The sequence below is a fragment of the Lontra canadensis genome, unplaced genomic scaffold (assembly GCF_010015895.1).
Source record: "Lontra canadensis isolate GAN:19392208 unplaced genomic scaffold, GSC_riverotter_1.0 scaffold7, whole genome shotgun sequence".
Taxonomy (NCBI): Eukaryota; Metazoa; Chordata; class Mammalia; order Carnivora; family Mustelidae; genus Lontra; species Lontra canadensis.
The window spans coordinates 15734276-15751626 of record NW_022631001.1 but is presented as its reverse complement, the minus strand read 5'-3'; the positions used below and the strand labels follow the sequence as shown (position 1 = coordinate 15751626).

At 41.0% G+C, this 17351-nt stretch overlaps 1 protein-coding gene across 24 annotated transcripts in view; it reads right to left on the bottom strand.

Moving 5' to 3' along the window:
* DLG2 (discs large MAGUK scaffold protein 2) overlaps positions 1–17351 on the bottom strand; it is a 1980468-nt gene that overhangs the window by 370230 nt on the left and 1592887 nt on the right. For all 24 annotated transcript variants that reach the window (XM_032852928.1, XM_032852923.1, XM_032852924.1 and 21 more), the window contains one exon: positions 16664–16732. In XM_032852928.1, coding sequence (XP_032708819.1) covers positions 16664–16732 — 69 coding nt within the window. The remainder of the gene's footprint in view (positions 1–16663; positions 16733–17351) is intronic.

The following is a 17351-nucleotide window of genomic DNA, read 5'->3' as shown; positions in this document are numbered from 1 at the left end:
CCATCTTAGTATGACATTCTTAAAGTCATTGACTAACTAGTTCCTGTAGCTATGGTGAAATCTGAAAGCCAAATGTGGACACCGACATTAACACAAATTGATTTTAAAAGAACCATCAACATTTTCTTCCTTGAACAAACATTTGTAGCCTCACCTCTTGGCCACTTTCAAAAATGCTCTAAATTTCAACCACAGCATAACTTTTTGATTTTCTTTGAATTACTGGCTTTCCCTCAGACACCTGACTCCTTCCCTCCTTTGGTCTGTATGTACAGTCCTCTCTGCCTGTAGCTCTCTAGCTCCTTCCTTTTGTATGCTTGGAGAGCTCCATCTCTTTCTTCATGACTTTAAACTTCTGCTTTCCTCAGCTCTAACACTAGCTCCTAGAGAACTGCACTGCACTGGACTCATAGACAGACTGTCCTAACTATCGTACTTTATCTCTGTATCCATTTAACAATTATCTGTTGAGAGTCCACTATATTCCAGGGGAGCCCCAGTGGGGCTAGGATCATAACCATAAAGGAGACAGTTTCTGCTCCCAGGAGTTTCCACTATAGTGGTAGCTCAGAAGAATAAACTGGCAATTATCCAGTCAGTAAGAAAAGTGATAATCTTCTGGAATGATAATAATTTATTGTATGCTTGCTTTTTCCACTTGACTCTGAGATTCCCAAGTGTCAATATTCACTTTGTGAGTTAGTGTCTGACATCTAGGAAGTGTCTAATAAATATGAACTCCCTTTCGTCTGTTCGTGTGTCCCCAATACCTGGTCAAGTACCTGGCACAGAGAACAGGCTCAAAAAATGACCGTGGAATAAAAACTTAGCAGACACCTATATTTCAGCAAGTAAGGTGATCTTGAGGTTGTTTTGATTAAAAACAAAAACAAAAACCTAAAACAAAACTGTAACACTGGGAACTGAAAACAATGGGAGGGTAGCAAAGGGATGAGAGAACTTGGTCTAGGAGTGAAGATGGCCACCAAAAACACCCCATGCATTGATCTGCAGAGTGTAAGTTCTGTTCTCCATAAGGCCAATCCAGAATTTGTGCCATGCCTGGTGTGATGCTGAAGGTTATGTGATAGAAATTCTGTCAGACAAGAAATGGAGGGGCGCCTGGGTGGCTCGGTCATTAAGCACACGCATTTGGCTCAGGCCATGATCCCGGGGTCCTGGGATAGAGTCCCACATCAGGATCCCTGCTCGGCGGGAAGCCTGCTTTCTCCCTATCACTCCCCCTGCTTGTGTTTCCTCTCTCACTTTCTCTCTTTGTCAAATAAATAAATAAAATCTTAAAAAAAAAAAAAAAGAAATGGCTTCATGGGTATGTCACAAGGTCAGCACCATACAGGGCAAGAGTCTTCCAATATTTCATATCTCTTCCCACAATTTCTCCCATAAAGCATTTCTATTTACCAATAATCATCCCCTCTCCAGGCAAAAGAAGCCCTAATAAAGACAACCCAAACAACGACAACAAGCAGCTCTGAGTCAATCTATCTCCCTTGTCCTGGTATGTCTGCGTCGAGAGTTGCGTATCAGATTTGCTTCTCTCACGAGCCCTGCATGCTGCATTCACAGCTCAATTCGATCCGGGTTTCTGGGTGTTTGGATGTGTCACTTAAGCCACAATCCTCACATCTCAGCACTAAAGTCACACATTTCTAGAAAGCTCAATGTGCCTTATCTAAGTCTCAGATGAAGGATAAATACTGAGTAGGCACAAAAAAGTGAGAAAAGAATAACCAGAGGAAGACTCCCGTTCATCCTTATTCTCCTCTGGAAAGAGAGGAGTGGCCAGGACATTACAAACATGCCTCGATTCTGGTATTGGCTTTGGTGTGGCCTTGGAAAAATCTCCTGTCTCTGATCTCAGATAATTTCCCCATATGGAAAGTGTACAGGTGGGCAGGGCAATATTTTAGATATTTGGCGACTTTAATTCTCAAATTAACTTTTCCCCTCAAATTGAGGATGTCCCCAAATAAATTAAAACTTGGAGTCTACTCCAAGGCCACACCTCACAAACATACAAGGCTCAACTTTTGACAGCCATGGTTCTTTCCTGCCAAGGGTGAGAGGTGTTGTTACAGGGTTTATTTAGCTAATTAGATGGACAGACAGATGGATAGTGACCTGGCACTCCTATAGCTTTGTAAACTATAGCACATTCAACCCACTTAAATATGCCAAAAATTACACAGAATCTGGTAAGAGGGAGTGAAACCACGACCATCAGCCTTGGTGTTCTTCATATCTGAACAATACAATTTATAATACAAATTTATATTTTGGTTAGTGACATAAACTTTTAATTATAATAACTGACATTTATTAAGAGCTAAGACTATTTTAACCCTTATGGTGTCCCTGTAAGTCAGGTATTAATTTCCTCACTTGAAGATAACAAAACCAAGGTCTGGAAAGGTTAAGTTTCTTGTCTAAATATCGACCAGCTAAAAGTGGCTGTGGCAGCATCATACTCTGTCTACAGAAGCCTTTGCGGCTACCCAGAGAGAAAAAGAATAATGATCAGTTGGCTTATCTCCTCTAGTAAAATAAGGATTGGATGTAGAGAAAATCAGTCACCCAGGGAGAACGAATTCCCTATTCCTCAGGTCACAGTATGAGAAGGAAATTCAACAAATCATCACTTGTTAAACATAGTCTGTGTCTGGGAGACTGCTTCCTAATTATGAAATAGGATAGGCCCTAGAAGCAACTTAGGAGTTTTGAGCCTCGTAGAGGAGAAAAACTTTGACATAAAACAAGGAGACAACTCCAAGCATTCAGTTGTCTGGCAGAGACCTGATCTGTTACAGAGGCAATCAAGAAGGGATCCTGGGGGTATGTTTTAGTTGTTACAAACCCACTAAATGTAATGGAAACCACTGGAGACTCAGGTGCGTGGAAAGAGCAGCTGTGCGTGCGTGTATGTGAGCTAACACACACATGCATGGGCCCTGGACTTAGCCTGTCATATGCAAAATAAGGAGGTGGGATGAGGTGAAAGTATTCTTTTCTCATCTGCTATTTCTCATCTGCTATTACCTGAAAGTATTCTTTTCTCATCTGCTATACTTGCTGAAAGTCTGCCATAAAGAACTTCTTTTCTCTGTATGTAGAAGGGTGTTAGGACTTATGGTGTCTCTTTCTAAATAGGGCCAACTCTCTTCTCTTCCTTTGTTTTTTTGCCATGTGCTGTGCTATCTTCTATACTACTGACTCTACCTCCCCGATGGCACAAGACAGGTGCACAGGAAATGTTCGTTAAATGAACAATGAAGGGAGACTCTTTCAGTTGATGCCTGGTATGAGGGAAGAGGTTCTAGCCCATCAGAAAGAAAAGGGGAAGATGGGATATGGGAGAGAGAAAAGAGAGAATTAGCTTCTAGTCAGTACCTAGGGCTTGATAAGAACTGTGCTAAGATGTTTACATACTAAAAAAAAAAAAAAAAAAGTAAATTCTCAAAAAACAATCTCATGAAGGAGTTGTTAATTTTTACTCTGCAAATTAAAGAAATAGGCTCAGACAAGTTAAGTAACAGCTCAAGGTGATAAAGCTAGTAAGAGCCAGTATTTAAATAAAAGTAGAGATAAATCAAAAGGTCATGTTCTTTAAATGACACCAGGCTGCTTTACAAAGGAGAGGAAATTGAGGACAAGTAAACATTTCAGGGGTGCAATGTTTACCCATGTAAATACCATGGAACCTTGATACTGACATACGGTTTCCCATCAATGCGTATAACTAATGCTTGACCACAGAATCCCCCATTTGTGGAATGAGTAGGCTGTGAAAAGCACGGCTCCCTTCTACACTTCTGTGCAGTCTTGATAGACCTGAGCTCAAAATAAAGATTTGCAACTCTCGATACCAGCCCACACGAGCATGGAACTTCCTCAGTCGGAAGAGAGTACCTTTTCTCTTTGGATTTGGTAGTCCCTTGATGAAAATTACTGAAACCACATCCAAACAAGGGTTCCATGTTTTCCCCAAATCAGCTGCTTGCTCTGTTCTGAAACCACAAAGATACAAGCTGAGTGGAATTATTGCAATTTTCAACGCTGTATCAGCCCCGCTAGACTCTCTGCTCCTCAGGAATGGGAATTGGGCCGTTTTCTTCTTGATTATCTTAAATGCCTCACTACAGTGCCTGGTACGTACGGGGCATTCAGGAAATACTTAGTGGAATGAAAGAATGAATAAAAGGCGACTCAATCAAGTCAATGACTGATTGAATGAATGGATGGGTGGCACTTGTCTCCTTCACAACTGTCCCTGAGCAGATTTTGCGTGCAACCAGCAGGAGCCTTCACCAACTGTGAGCCATCCATCCATAAAGGTTGCTGACTGACATTTCAAAAAAAGCATACTTCGGTAGAGTAAACATTTCCAGGACTGGAAATCAGTAGGGAGATTAAATAAAGGAGAAAGACCACTGGCTGCTTTTCTGGTAATGGAGGGGCATCTGGCCTGTGGCATAGGATATGGATGTGCTCTTTCTTTAAATTCTTTATAATTGGCCAGGAAGAGGAAGTAAACAAAAATCCTAATGGAATTTGCAGGTCTCTGAGGGGTTAGCAATATATGCAGAGAAAAACACCAGATTCAGCTGGACATACAAAGATGGATGTCTCAAGATGAGTAATCTAATGAAGGCTGATAAATGATTCTCAAAGCAATCTTTTTCATTCCCTGCTTTCCACAGCCATGCCACCTCCCAGGTCACAGCCAGGCAAGGAGAAAATTATAATGAAAATCATCTTTACAACGGGTTCAATTCAAGGTCAAATGCAATGTCCAGTAAATATTCATCAGATGAGACCAAAGCTGTTCCTACTCATGTGATGGACGGGCAACCAGAAAACCTCTCTGACCACAACTTCTGTCTAGACTCATTCTTGTGAATAATAAAGACAGGGCAATGAAGGGCCTCCTCTGTCAAAAAGACTAAAAGATATGTTTGGGATGCCTCTGACATTTGTGTTGAGGTAGGATGGTCTAGTGAAGACAGCAGGCATCTGGTGTGCAGTCAAAACTCCTCCCTTTCCCAGATACACAATCTTGAGGAAGTCACCTACCTTGTGACACATCTGCAAACAGGATAAATGATTCTCACAAAATTGTTACTGGGGTCAAACAGAATAATGTCCATGAGATTTCTTTGTAAATTATAATACACTGTCCAAACATAAGCCTAGTACCTTCAGGGTGAATAGCAAAAGGAGAGAAGACAAAAAATGAAAAAGAAATGAATGCGGACTCAAAAGAAAAGGAGGAGGAGGGGGCAGTTTATGGAGAGGAAGGCGGGGGGAAGGAAAAAGAGAGTAGGAGGGGCGAAGGAAAGGAGGTAGGAGAGAAGCATTGGAAGCTGCGGTGGCAAGGAAGGATCTCCAAGTTCTGGCACACAGGCAGACAAACAAGCAGACAGACACATCAAACAAAAACCAAAGGAACAGCAGAATGATCAGAGATGGGATTCAGAAAATCCCATCTCTGCAGACCATACCATCTGATAAAGCAAGTGGAAGTCTCCATCAGATGGCCTCTCTGGAGGAGAATGTCAACCACGAGTCAGCCTCCTCATTATAAATTTCTAAAGGGTAAGCTCTACTGACTTCACCTTGCTCTAGTCAGTGCTCAGCTCAGAAATACATCCAGATTGGTCATCACTGCTTGTGCAGCCATTCATGATACCCTTTCTCTTTGCCTACTTAAGGCCTACTCATTGTTCAGATGAGAGCCTTCCATGACCTCGCCAACCTCCCAGTCCCCTACTGCAGATCCCCTACTACAGGACACTCTGGGCATCACAGGCCACTCTTTTCACAGTACTTGGTATAGTCACAGAGTTACATTTGTTTGGGTGATTATTTGATTAATATCTGCTTCTCCCGGCCAGGCTGGGGGCAGAAGTAGTGTCTTCATGGCTCATCATTATATTCCCAATTAATTTTATTTACTGGGCACAAACCTACATAAGTCAGTTAAGAGCAGCCTTAATACTAGAAAGATACAAGAAAAAGGGCAGTATCCAAAGAAGGATAATGGGGCCAATACATGATGGTACCAGGATTACAAGGAGATTTCTCGCTAAGAAGTGTTCCTGCCAGTTTGGGCAGCTAAATCCTGTTAAGGAATAGGTTTCCTGTATTCATTTTTTTTTTACTAGCCTGACTAACCTATGACAGGGTGCTTAAAAAAAAAAAATCCCTTCTTGGTTCATTCAGTACATTAACTAGCCCTTCAGTGCCTTCTCAATCAATGTCATGGGTGACCATATTATCATTAGCATTAATAATTAAGAGTATTGATGAAGGGGGCAATTTTCTAGTTGAATATTCTACAGCACACTGTTTTGAGTATGTTTAATTATATAGTAATAAGGAGGGAGTTTATTCACAGCTTGCTTTGCGCCCTTTTATTAAAACACTTTATTAAAAACGAAAAGGTTTCTAAGGAAGACATGCAGGGATAAGTAATCATACTGGCGCTGAACTATGCAAAAAGTAAGAATTATTTATATAAAAAACCCAACAAACTAAAATCCCCAGTAGATTCTGTGGCATCCCTCTAAGATAAATTTCAGCTACTTGCAATGAACATCCTTCATGTCCAAGGCCATCAAACCGGAGAGCCCAGCAGCTCTTGATAACCAGATTCCTAACCTGTCCCTCCCGGCTTTCTTCCTAGTCCTGCTAGGTAAAACAGGCGCCAACAGTACAGAAACATTATTCCTCCACTTCTTTTAATTTAGCACATTGCAAGATAAGTGAAATCACTGTTAGGTGCCTGTGCTATTTTTGTTAATGTTCTTATATGAAAACTGGATTTTTGACAATAACTGTAATGACAAAAACTTCCAAAGCCCCAGGAATCGTATTGAGCTCCACACTGTATTTCAACACCTTACTTGGATCTCCAAATTGACCAATTTGTAATAACAAAACACATATAATTCTGAGAGGGCAGGAAAAGGTGGTGATTTAAAAATGTGGCTTTATATTCCAAGCCTGCCACTTAGTAGCTGTGTGACCTCGGGCAGCACCTTTAACTTCTCCAAGCCTCATTGTCCCCATCCACAAAGCGGGATAGTGTGCCCATGTACAATAATAATAATTGTCAGAACTAGATGAGATCCACAGAAAGCACTTATATCAGCTGCTACTAAATACGAAATATTTAAAGATGTTATAATTTTAGCATTTGACTAAAGAAAATACCCTGTTTGGACTTTGTTGTTTATGTCTCTAATCTATATGATGGAGTGCTATATATTCTTTTTTTATGTCTTTCCTTTTTTAAAAAAATTATTTATTTACTTTAGATAGAGAAAGCGAGCGTGCAAGCCTATGCAGTGATGGTGGGGAGGAGGCAGAGAGAAAGGGAGAGAGAATCCCAAGCAGACTCCATGGTGAGCGTAGAGCCCAATGCAGGGTACAATGGCAGGACCCTGAGCTCATGACCTGAGCTGAAACCAAGAGGAGGAGGCTTAATTGACTGCCCCATCCAGGCACTCCTATGTTATGTCTTTCCTATTTCATTGTTCTAAGGAAGACTTTCCTCTGATGGAATAATAAGAATAATGGTGGTTAGTGTTTATAAAAGTCTTTGGCTAAAAAACAGACATCTAGAACCTCCTTGTCAACTCCCAAAGTCTATGTTGATATTTTACTTGAAATTCCAAATTTGAAAACTTCCGTCATATACAAGAAAGTGGACATTTTTGGGTTTGGGTTTGTCTTTGTTTTCCCCACAGTTGTTATTTCAACAGCAGATGGCGACAGAACCCAGATCCTGGGAGAGAATTAGGCTCCCAGGAACTGGCAGCCTGTAACTGTGCCCTGGTTCTCTGAAGCCTCAGCGGGTTTTCAACACTGATAAATGTTTGGCAATCCTTAAAGTTTGCTGTGATGACACCTTTTATACTTTCAGCTCTACACATGTAAGGAAGAAAGATTACAAGGCCTAGGGAAGGATGTCTTATCGAATAAGGAAATGGAAAAAAGAAGTAGTAGACCAGTGGAAATGGGGCTAAGGAAAATAAGCGACAGCTCCACTAGGAGCAGAGGTGGAAACTGCAGGGACATGAAGAGCAATGAAAAGCAAACACAGGAGTGTTTGTAGTGTGAACTACAGGAAACATAAGCTCTGGAATTATCTGCTGTTCTGATTGATTCCTAATGCGTCCTCTGAGGCTTAAGCTCTGATGGTTCTGCTTCCCTCCGGAGATGAAAGGAGGGGTGTGTAAACTCCCCTTTTCCTTTAACTTTCCTTTCGAAGTAGCTAGGATCCCCAGCAGGTGACCTAGCAACAAAAGAGAGCTGGGACTCTCATCCAGAGCCTTCTCACCCAAGAGGAGTCTGTCTTTAACACATCATAAATCACAAGCAAAAATATTTTGGGGAAAAGCAGGAGGAAATTTGATTTTTTTCCCAAGCATTTCTAAAAATCACCTAGTTGCTTGTCTTTTTTTCTTGTATTCTCCCTAAACTCTTTAGCTAGCAGGAGAGCAAATGAAAGAAGAAGGCAATAACTATATATATTTCTTAACACATTCTAAATTTACACAAAAATCTTATCCTCTTAACTCAGTTTGACCCCTTGTTTTGGTGGGGTCACTTACATTTCTATGGTTAACAAAGGTTCATATTTTTGACCACTGACTCCAGCAAATAACAACCTGAACAAAGCTTCTCTCTCTCTCTCTCTTTTTAAAAAATATATTATTTATTTATTTATTTATTTATTTGACAGAGAAAGAGATCACAAGTAGGCAGAGAGGCAGGCAGAGAGACAGGGGGAAGCAGGCTCCTTGCTGAACAGAGAGCCTGATGCAGGGCTTGATGCAGGGCTCAATGCAAGGCCTGATCCCAGGATCCTGAGATCATGACCTGAGCCAAAGGCAGAGGCTTTACCCATTGAGCCACCCAGACGCCCCAAAGCTTCTCTTTCAAGTATGAAAGTAGTTCAGCATACCAGGCCCCCCTTGGTTAGTCTGGGAAACACAGCTTAGTACTGCTTTTGAGGATTAAGGTAAGGAAATGTGTTGGACGGACTTCAGGGTAAGGAAGGAAGTTGAACATTCATTCTCATTACAAATCCTGAAGGATGGCTGGGTCTGTGAGCGTGTGGGTAGAGATGACCCAAGCCACTACCCTTGAGGGCCAGCTGTCTGAAGCCCAATATTCCCTTGGGCTTCATATTTGGAAATATTTCTAGAAGTTCAGATGTCAAACTTTTCCTTTTCAAAACTCATGAAGGTATATAATGTTAGAGTTGGAAGGAATCCAAGACATTGATTTAACTCAACCTTATTGTTTTGCATATAAGTTAACTGAGACTGCTCAAAATCACACTTGCAAGAGGTGGCAGACTTGAACATAGAACCCAGCTTTCCTATTTCTCAGGTCAATAATGCTTGCACTTTCTACAGCGACCATGTGTTTTGGAACCGAATGGGCGCTTAGACTAAGAAGACTATTTTAAGTCAGCATCGTCCTAAAACATCTGAAGCACATTAGCTATAAAAAAGCTTTTCCCATCAGGGCAAAAGGAACTGGGTAGAGAATAAGAGGGCCAGTGATTCCATCCAAGGTTCCGTTCCCAGAGTTCTGTTTCCTTGGAAAGCACACTTGTTCACACCTTACATGGGAACATCAGAGGCTCCCTGGCCCCAGTGGTGCCATGGTCTCAAGAGTCCAGAGGTCTTAGAGTGTGGAGAGGGGAGTCTCTTGCGTCCAACAGAGGCTCATGGCTATTCCCATCAAGACAGGCCTATCCCTCTAAGGAAGAATGACAATGATACCAACACAGAACAGTTAACCTGAAAGGATGGGTTTTCCCCTAGATCTATCTGTTTACAGACACACTGCTTTTTGGTTATCCTTTGGATACTCAGAGACTTCTCTATTTGGGAGAGAGATTTAGTTAGGGTCAGTTAGATAAACCATCCACTCTATAAAGAGTCCTTCCTACGGTATCACTGACAATGGCTCTCTAGCTTCTTGTGAAGTGGCACTTGTAGAGGGTGGTCAACAGGCTCCAGGCCAGCTATTTCACTGAGGTGAAAATGCCAGTTAGTAGGAATCTGCTTCTAGAATGTTGCTCAAACATTCTTTTAAGGTAAAATAAAACCAAGTGTAAAACCAAGTATGCGCCCTCTAGTGGATGAAAGGACGCTACTTGAGAGATGAAGAGATGTCCTCTTGGCATTGTTAGCCAAGTACTTTAGGTTTTGGCTCATGATTTCCCTTTTTTAACCTCTGCCTTGTTCCAAAAGTTCAATTTATGTCACCCCCCTGCCCCCGCCCAACACATACACCAGAAGCCTACCCGGCTTCCCGGAGGCAATCGCTTTTAACCATTTTGATTTTAATTCTAGTAGTTACCTCCATATTGTTTAAAAATATGCTTATAAGAGAGCCTTTCTTTAAATCCTATTTTTTTCCCAGAATTTTTTCTGTTTCCACGAGCATAGTTTTTCTCTGTGCATGTGTGTTTTAATCTTGTTTTTGTCATTTTGTAGGTGTTGTTAAACTATTTGGTAACCTGTGGCTGGCTGTGCATATTCAAGGATGAAATAGCAGAAAGGCTACAGGGGATGCTGCAGTTAAGGACGAGACTTTTCCATGGACAGGCTTCTGGTTACGTAAGCAAACCTGAAAACTGTCCCTGTAATTGGCTGTGCTCTGTTTCTTTAAAGGAGAGCCTTCATTTTCTGGCTGGTGGTAAGTCCTTTGTCCAGCAGTCGCTCTGTGTCAGGCGCGTGTATGCTGAGTGGGGGCACCCTTAGTCCTATTCTCAGACTCTGCGCTCAGTCCCATCTGTTGTCACTATTCTGAAGTCTCTGAATTTCCTGGGCTCTGCCAGGCAGTTCTGCCTACCCTCCCCCCCCCGCCCTGAGCTGGAGGCCCCTGCCTGCAAGGCTGCTGCACTGTGGTGGGCCTTTTTGTGGGTGGCATCCCTGGAAACAGAACCCTAGGAGACAGCATTTACGCAGAACACGCCAGCCCTGCCTCCGTGGGTGATCGAAGGCTGCGGGTTGCTTTGTTCTGTTTGGTCCATCTGCTTCCTGTCATCTACAAATGTGATGGAATCTTTTGGCTTTTGATGCCTCTCCCACTTCCTTTACCATTATGGGAATATCCCTTTTTTATTCTTTCAGTGTCCTTTTAATGGGGTCCCAGGAGGAAGAAGAGATGAAGGTGTGGTAGGCTGTATCTGTCAACTTCAACCTGAAGCAGGAGATCACACTGTGAATAGGGATGATATTCTGCCTCCTAATGCCTGGCATAGTTAAAGATGACTCACACATCGATTTAAAAAACAGCAGTAACTCTAGGTGGAGGCTCAATTAGACAGTTTTGTTGTCTTCATGGATCAAATTAACTGGAAATCTGAAACATTCCCACTTATTTTATGTCAAGTAAACAGCAACTTAGGTAAAAACTATATAAACATAAGGACTTTTAAAGTACATTCATTTTAAAAACATCCTTAGTAGTTGCTTTTCGTGAAATCATTAGGAAGGAAAGTTTTGAAAAAAATGAAATTTCCAGTTTCAGCTGATTGCCTCCACTCAGCAGTATAACACCTTAATGGGAATACTGCTAAAGACCTATTGGCCTATGCAAAGTAAAAAATGACTTTCCCACCATGTGCTCAGTGACAATGATTGCATGCCACATTATCTCTCTATGTGCTGGCCAGCTGGGCACATATAGTATGAGTTTTAGTGTTCTGAACCTTATAAAGAATTACTGAGGTAATTCTAAATATTCCAACAATGCAAAATTATTTCTACCTCCAATATTTTATTTTACATCCAGAAATTTTATATATTATATATGTAAATATATATACATATATATTTAATAACAAGTGTTCAATGTTTGTCTTCAAACTAATCTAGGCTATAGAAGTTTTGTTTTCTCAGAACACTTGGACTAAGTATATATTCAGGTAGTAGTTAGTGAGGGTCAAATATGTACATGCTACTGCACAAAGCTAGTGAGTCCTGTGCGATTCTCCCTTTTGGCTAAGGAGAAAACTCATGCTTAGAGAGGGGAAGGTCTGTTTAAGACTGACAACAACAGATGGCAGAGAGGCCAGGATTCAAAACCAATTCATTGATTCCAGAGTCAGTTTTCTTCCATGACTGCAAGGAACACAATATTTTTCATAGCACAGGATTTGCTAAATATGAGGCAAAATGCTTTGTCAGTTAAAACAATGGAGCATAGCTGAGAATATAATTTTCTTTAAGATTTTATTTATTTATTTGAGAGAGAGAGAGAGAGAGAGAGATCACAAGAAGTGGGGAGGGGAAGAGGGAGAAGCAGACTCCCTGCTGAGCAGTGAGTCCAATGCAGGACTCTAACCCAGGAACCTGGGATCATGACCTGAGCCAGAGGCGGGTGCTTAACGGACTGAGCTGTCCAGGTGCCTGACCATTTTTGATTTTAGAAAAGGAGTCATCCTTGTATTATGAAGTGAGGGGAAGGCCTTTGCATTTTTGGTCTCAGCAGAGAATTAGAATTACTGATTGTGGTTATGACAGACGTCATTGCACTAAAGTGGAAAACAGTGCAAAAGGCTAAAAAAATATTTATTGGCTAACTGTGAATAAGAAGAAAGAAAAGATTTGTAAACAGCTTTAAAAGAAAACACCATTATTTAGACTAGTTAGAGGAAATCTTCTCTGTGTTAATGACCAATATGTGGACTGACTGCCATTCTGTGTCCTGCCAAGGGAAGTCCTCGTAAGGAACAAAGAAGATGATGTAGAGACCAGTGCGCAGCTCAGTCCCCATACCCTCACCTCTACCACAAACACCTCAGCTACGTAGCGTGTACATGGATCTCCAGATCTACTCCAAGTGGTGGGTTATTAGCTCTGTTTAATGATTTCTAGGCTTAGAGTCAGTTCTTATTCTTTATCATTTTGAAATGGAAGTCCCAGGAAGTTCTTCACTGTGTCTAACTTAGTCTGAATGTGGTTATGAATGGTGTGACTAGCGCTCTCCAGCTCATTAAAGCCTTTTCATGCTGCACTGCTGTACAGCAGAGTATAACCTGATTTCAAATCCAAATTGTGCTTTCTAGGTAGGTATCCTTGGGAAAATTACTTAATCTCCCTGAGAATCAAGATTCAAAAAAAAGGATGCCGGTTTTATATGACTATTTTGGAAACAAAATTAGAGAAGATAAACAGACGGATGAGGGGAGAGAGAAAACGAGAACACACCAGGGACCTGATAAGCACTCGGTAAATGCTAGTTTCTTTTCTCTCCCCTTGAAGGAATATCCACAAATCTGAACTATTTTTATTCTCAACAAGTTGCACATTTTGAATGTAATCTCTTTAATGATGAGTTCGCTTCTTCAAATCATAGAATCCTAATCTTGTCAATGTTTTCTGGAATAGAATGCTGTCCCAGCCCTTTGTTAACTCTGGACGTCCTTTCCTCATCCGTTCCACATGTCCGATTTAACATGCAGAATTCAAAACTGATCACGGTCCACAGGAGAATGTGATCAGCGAGTTTTGTGGAATAGTTTTTCTAAACTATGGTACTTTCCAGGAAGAGGAAATCAACAGGAAATCGACTATACCCTATGGAGGGTATAGTCACAAGGCCACACACACCTGCACTGCAGGTGCTGACGGAAGAACATTCTCCAGTGTGACTGGAGAATGTTAGGCTTGGGAGACTATTTCCTCTCACATTTACGTAGCATCTTTGTCTTAAACTTTCTGAGATGCGTATGCCAGAAACGTAAGAGTATTTCTTATTCTGGTCCCGTATTCTTTCCGTCAGAGCTGAGGATAAGCCGCTATGTAGAAAAGGCTTACACTATTATATAACGTGTTTAATGAGCATTTAAGTATAATCTTGGTAATTAAAATACATTTGTTTATATGTACAAATATATATTTACATATATATAAATAAACGCACCAATGATGCAAACTTAATGATTTGGATTGCTTCCACAAGTGATTATTACCTGTGCTAGAGGAATATGTCTCTCCAAAGTACAATGAAGACAGGATCTCTGACTGTTTTAATGAATCCTTATTTAATATAAATGCAAAATTCTCTTACCTGATAAATTAAGTATGTTATGTATAACACCACCACCAATGAACGTTATACTATACTACAGCAAAACATACATATAATGCCAGTACTATTATAAAAAATAATATATATAACTTTCATTTTTGAGAAAAACTCTGTAAGGAAATACTAAGTATGTACATTTTACAGATGAGGAAATTGAGGCATATAAAAACAAACAAACAAACAAACAAACAAAAAACATACAAAAAAACCCCAAGCAACTTGTTGTCACACAGCTAGTAAGTTCCTGAGTCCTGATTTAAACTCAGGGAGTCTGGTTATGACCCAGAATCTAGACCACCTTAAATACTACCTCAGAACCAAATGCTGTGACGTATCTACTGGGAACTTCCTATGCCTTTGTTGTTTTATGGACTAGAACAAATGTTAACAATGAAGATACTGTCCTGTTGAGAAAAATGTTACTTAATTCTCCAGAGCTGAATTCATATTTAGCCTACCATTCCCACTTCTTTGTTTTTGTTTATTTGCTTACTAGAGGAGCTAAAGTGGTCTGATGTTCTTTACCATTACAAACAGAAGAGGAGGACTACCAGGGGAAGGTATCCTTTTGTGGGGAGTGCAGTGCCCATGGAGAGGCCACATTCCTTTTGCTCACTTTCCTATGGGTTTGGGGACATGCAAGGAGTTTCCTTAGCTGAGGGCAAGAAAGGGCATTCCATGAAAAGTATTTATAATATAATATTTATGCTCTTCCGTGAAGTAAAGACTAGCATCTCTTCCAAGTGGATATCCATCTAGCAATGGAGTTTGCTGCTTTGCCCTGTTCCTCTCCAGGATGGAAAAGAACCATGGGGAGAGGAGATGAGAAGGTCAGCCAGGGGCAAAAGAGGTAAGGACTGTCCTTGGCAAGCTCCACCCGAGGGGAAGGAAAGATGGCTGCCCCTCGGCCTGCGAGTCTCAGGTTTGAAATTGCTGAGGACAGATGAGAAATGGGGACTCCAGGCATGGGAGGGATGACTATGGTTCAAGCAGTGGTGAGTGCATGGGAAGGCACATTTTTGTGCTATTGCTAGGGGTTCTGTGGAAACGATAGCTTGGTCTCCCAGGGGATCACTCGGCTGGAGGAGCTGTGGGAGTCTCTTGACATTGGTGCATGTTTGGTTATTCACCCATTCAGGCTACATCACCAGAGATAACCAAGAGAAAGGGAACAGCCACAGTAGAATGGGGAGGAAATACCACTTCTTGTTTCCTTTTTTTTGCCCCAATACTACCAGAGGAGAAATCTAAGAGAAAGAAACATCTAGAAGGATGGTATGAGAGACAGAGTGGACCATACCCCTGTCGACTCCAGAACGCTCTGGTGGAACCCAAGTCCTAATTATGTTAGAAGGAGGGACAGAGGTCTGAATAAAACATAATATTTTAAAATAGAAAGGACTAATAAATAATAAAGTTAGAGATTTGAATTGAAATGCCATTAAGGAAGTCTACGCGTCATTGAGAAATAGGGTTGAAACAAAATTGGTAACAGATACTGGAGAAGTAACATGACTTAATTTTTATACATTAATCAACTAAATGTTCTCAATTAAACCAGCTATAATTATAAAACAAGTGGAGGGAAATACTAACCCCTTCCCCACAGCCCCTCCAGCTTTTATCTGATTGGGGAATTCAGAAATACAAAATACTAAGTCCTCTAAAATGTAAGCCTGCCCAGCCAACAACTCCATTCTCTCTCTGTTTTTTTTCTTTTTAAAAATTTATTCATTTATTTTAGAGAGAGAGAGAGAGTTCGAGAGACCGTGTGAGCAGGGGTAGTGTCAGAGGGAGAGGGAGAGAGATACTCTCCAAAAGACTCCTCGCTCAACGCAGAGCCTGACCCAGGGCTGGATCTCATAAACCCAGAGACCTGAACTGAACTGAAATTAAGAGCTGGACACTTGATTTACTGAGCCACCCAGGCACCCCCAACATCTCCATTCTTCTCTCCTGCCCCACTGCTTCACACACCCTAGGCCAATCTCTGAATCACCTAAAGGCTTTATGCCACCTCATGCTTGCTCATGTGTTCATGTTTTCCATGCGCCCTTTCTTCTGCTCAGAGAACCCTTCCTTCCAGTGTCTGTTGGGCAAATACCCACAGGGGCTTCAGTTCTCAGCTTGACAGTTATGCCTTCTCTGAAACCATCCTGACCTGCTTCCTCCTCCTTCTTTGATGCCCATTCTCAGCTAGATGGCCTTCCTGGATCTTCCATTAATTCCTTACATGCATCTCCTTTGTGATGCTTACACTGGATGCAAATATGTGTCTGTATTTCTGCCATTCCCAGTAGGCAAGGAGCCCTCTGAAGGGAAAGAAGAGATCTTATTTGACTTGTTAAATGTAGCACCTAGCACAGTGCTTGGCATATAATATAAGCTTGATAGATATTTGCCAACAGAAGGAACGAAGAAAGGAAAGAAGGGAAGGAAGGAAGGCAGAGAATTTCTTTATGTCCTAGAGATGAGGCTGCAGTTTAGTTTAAGAGAAGGTTCCATATTATTCTTATCTTACCCTTCCAGGGAGATGGCCCGCTGGAGAGTCACTGAAGGCTGGCGGGTTGCAGTGCTGTGTTGAGAATGACTGCAACAAAAGAAAGAAAAGACAAACACAGATCTTTTATTTAAAATGTCTTTGCACATTCTAATCAGTCCTATTGTCAAGAAAAGAACCAATCTTGAAAGAAATACGGTGGAGATTAAATGTTCTTTGATAACAAGTAGAATCATCCACCAAAATCTGGTACTATACCAGGTAAGGGGTTAATATTTCCTTATAACTTGGTTTCAGCATGTATTATTCAAAAGTAACCTTGAAATGACAGAAGGACATGAAAAGAAACAAAAGTATTTGGAAGAGGTAATTTTCATATTTCATTATGATGCAGTGTATTACTTTTTAAATGAAGAATATTTTTATAACACTTTTTAAAACAGTGGATTTGAAAACTTAAGTATTTAATTAGTATAAGTTTTCATATTAGTTCACACTTGCAACACTTACTTGTAAAATTAATAACAATTCAGCTGTTGGGTGAACACAAAAACTCAAAAAATGAGACCTCTGGTTGCACGCCAATCTTAGAATTATTTTTTAAGGCTTTATTATTTATTTATTTATTTATTTATTTATTTGACAGAGAGAGAGAGAAAGAGAGATAGTGGGAGGGGCAGAGGGAGAAGCAGACTCCCTGCTGAGCAGG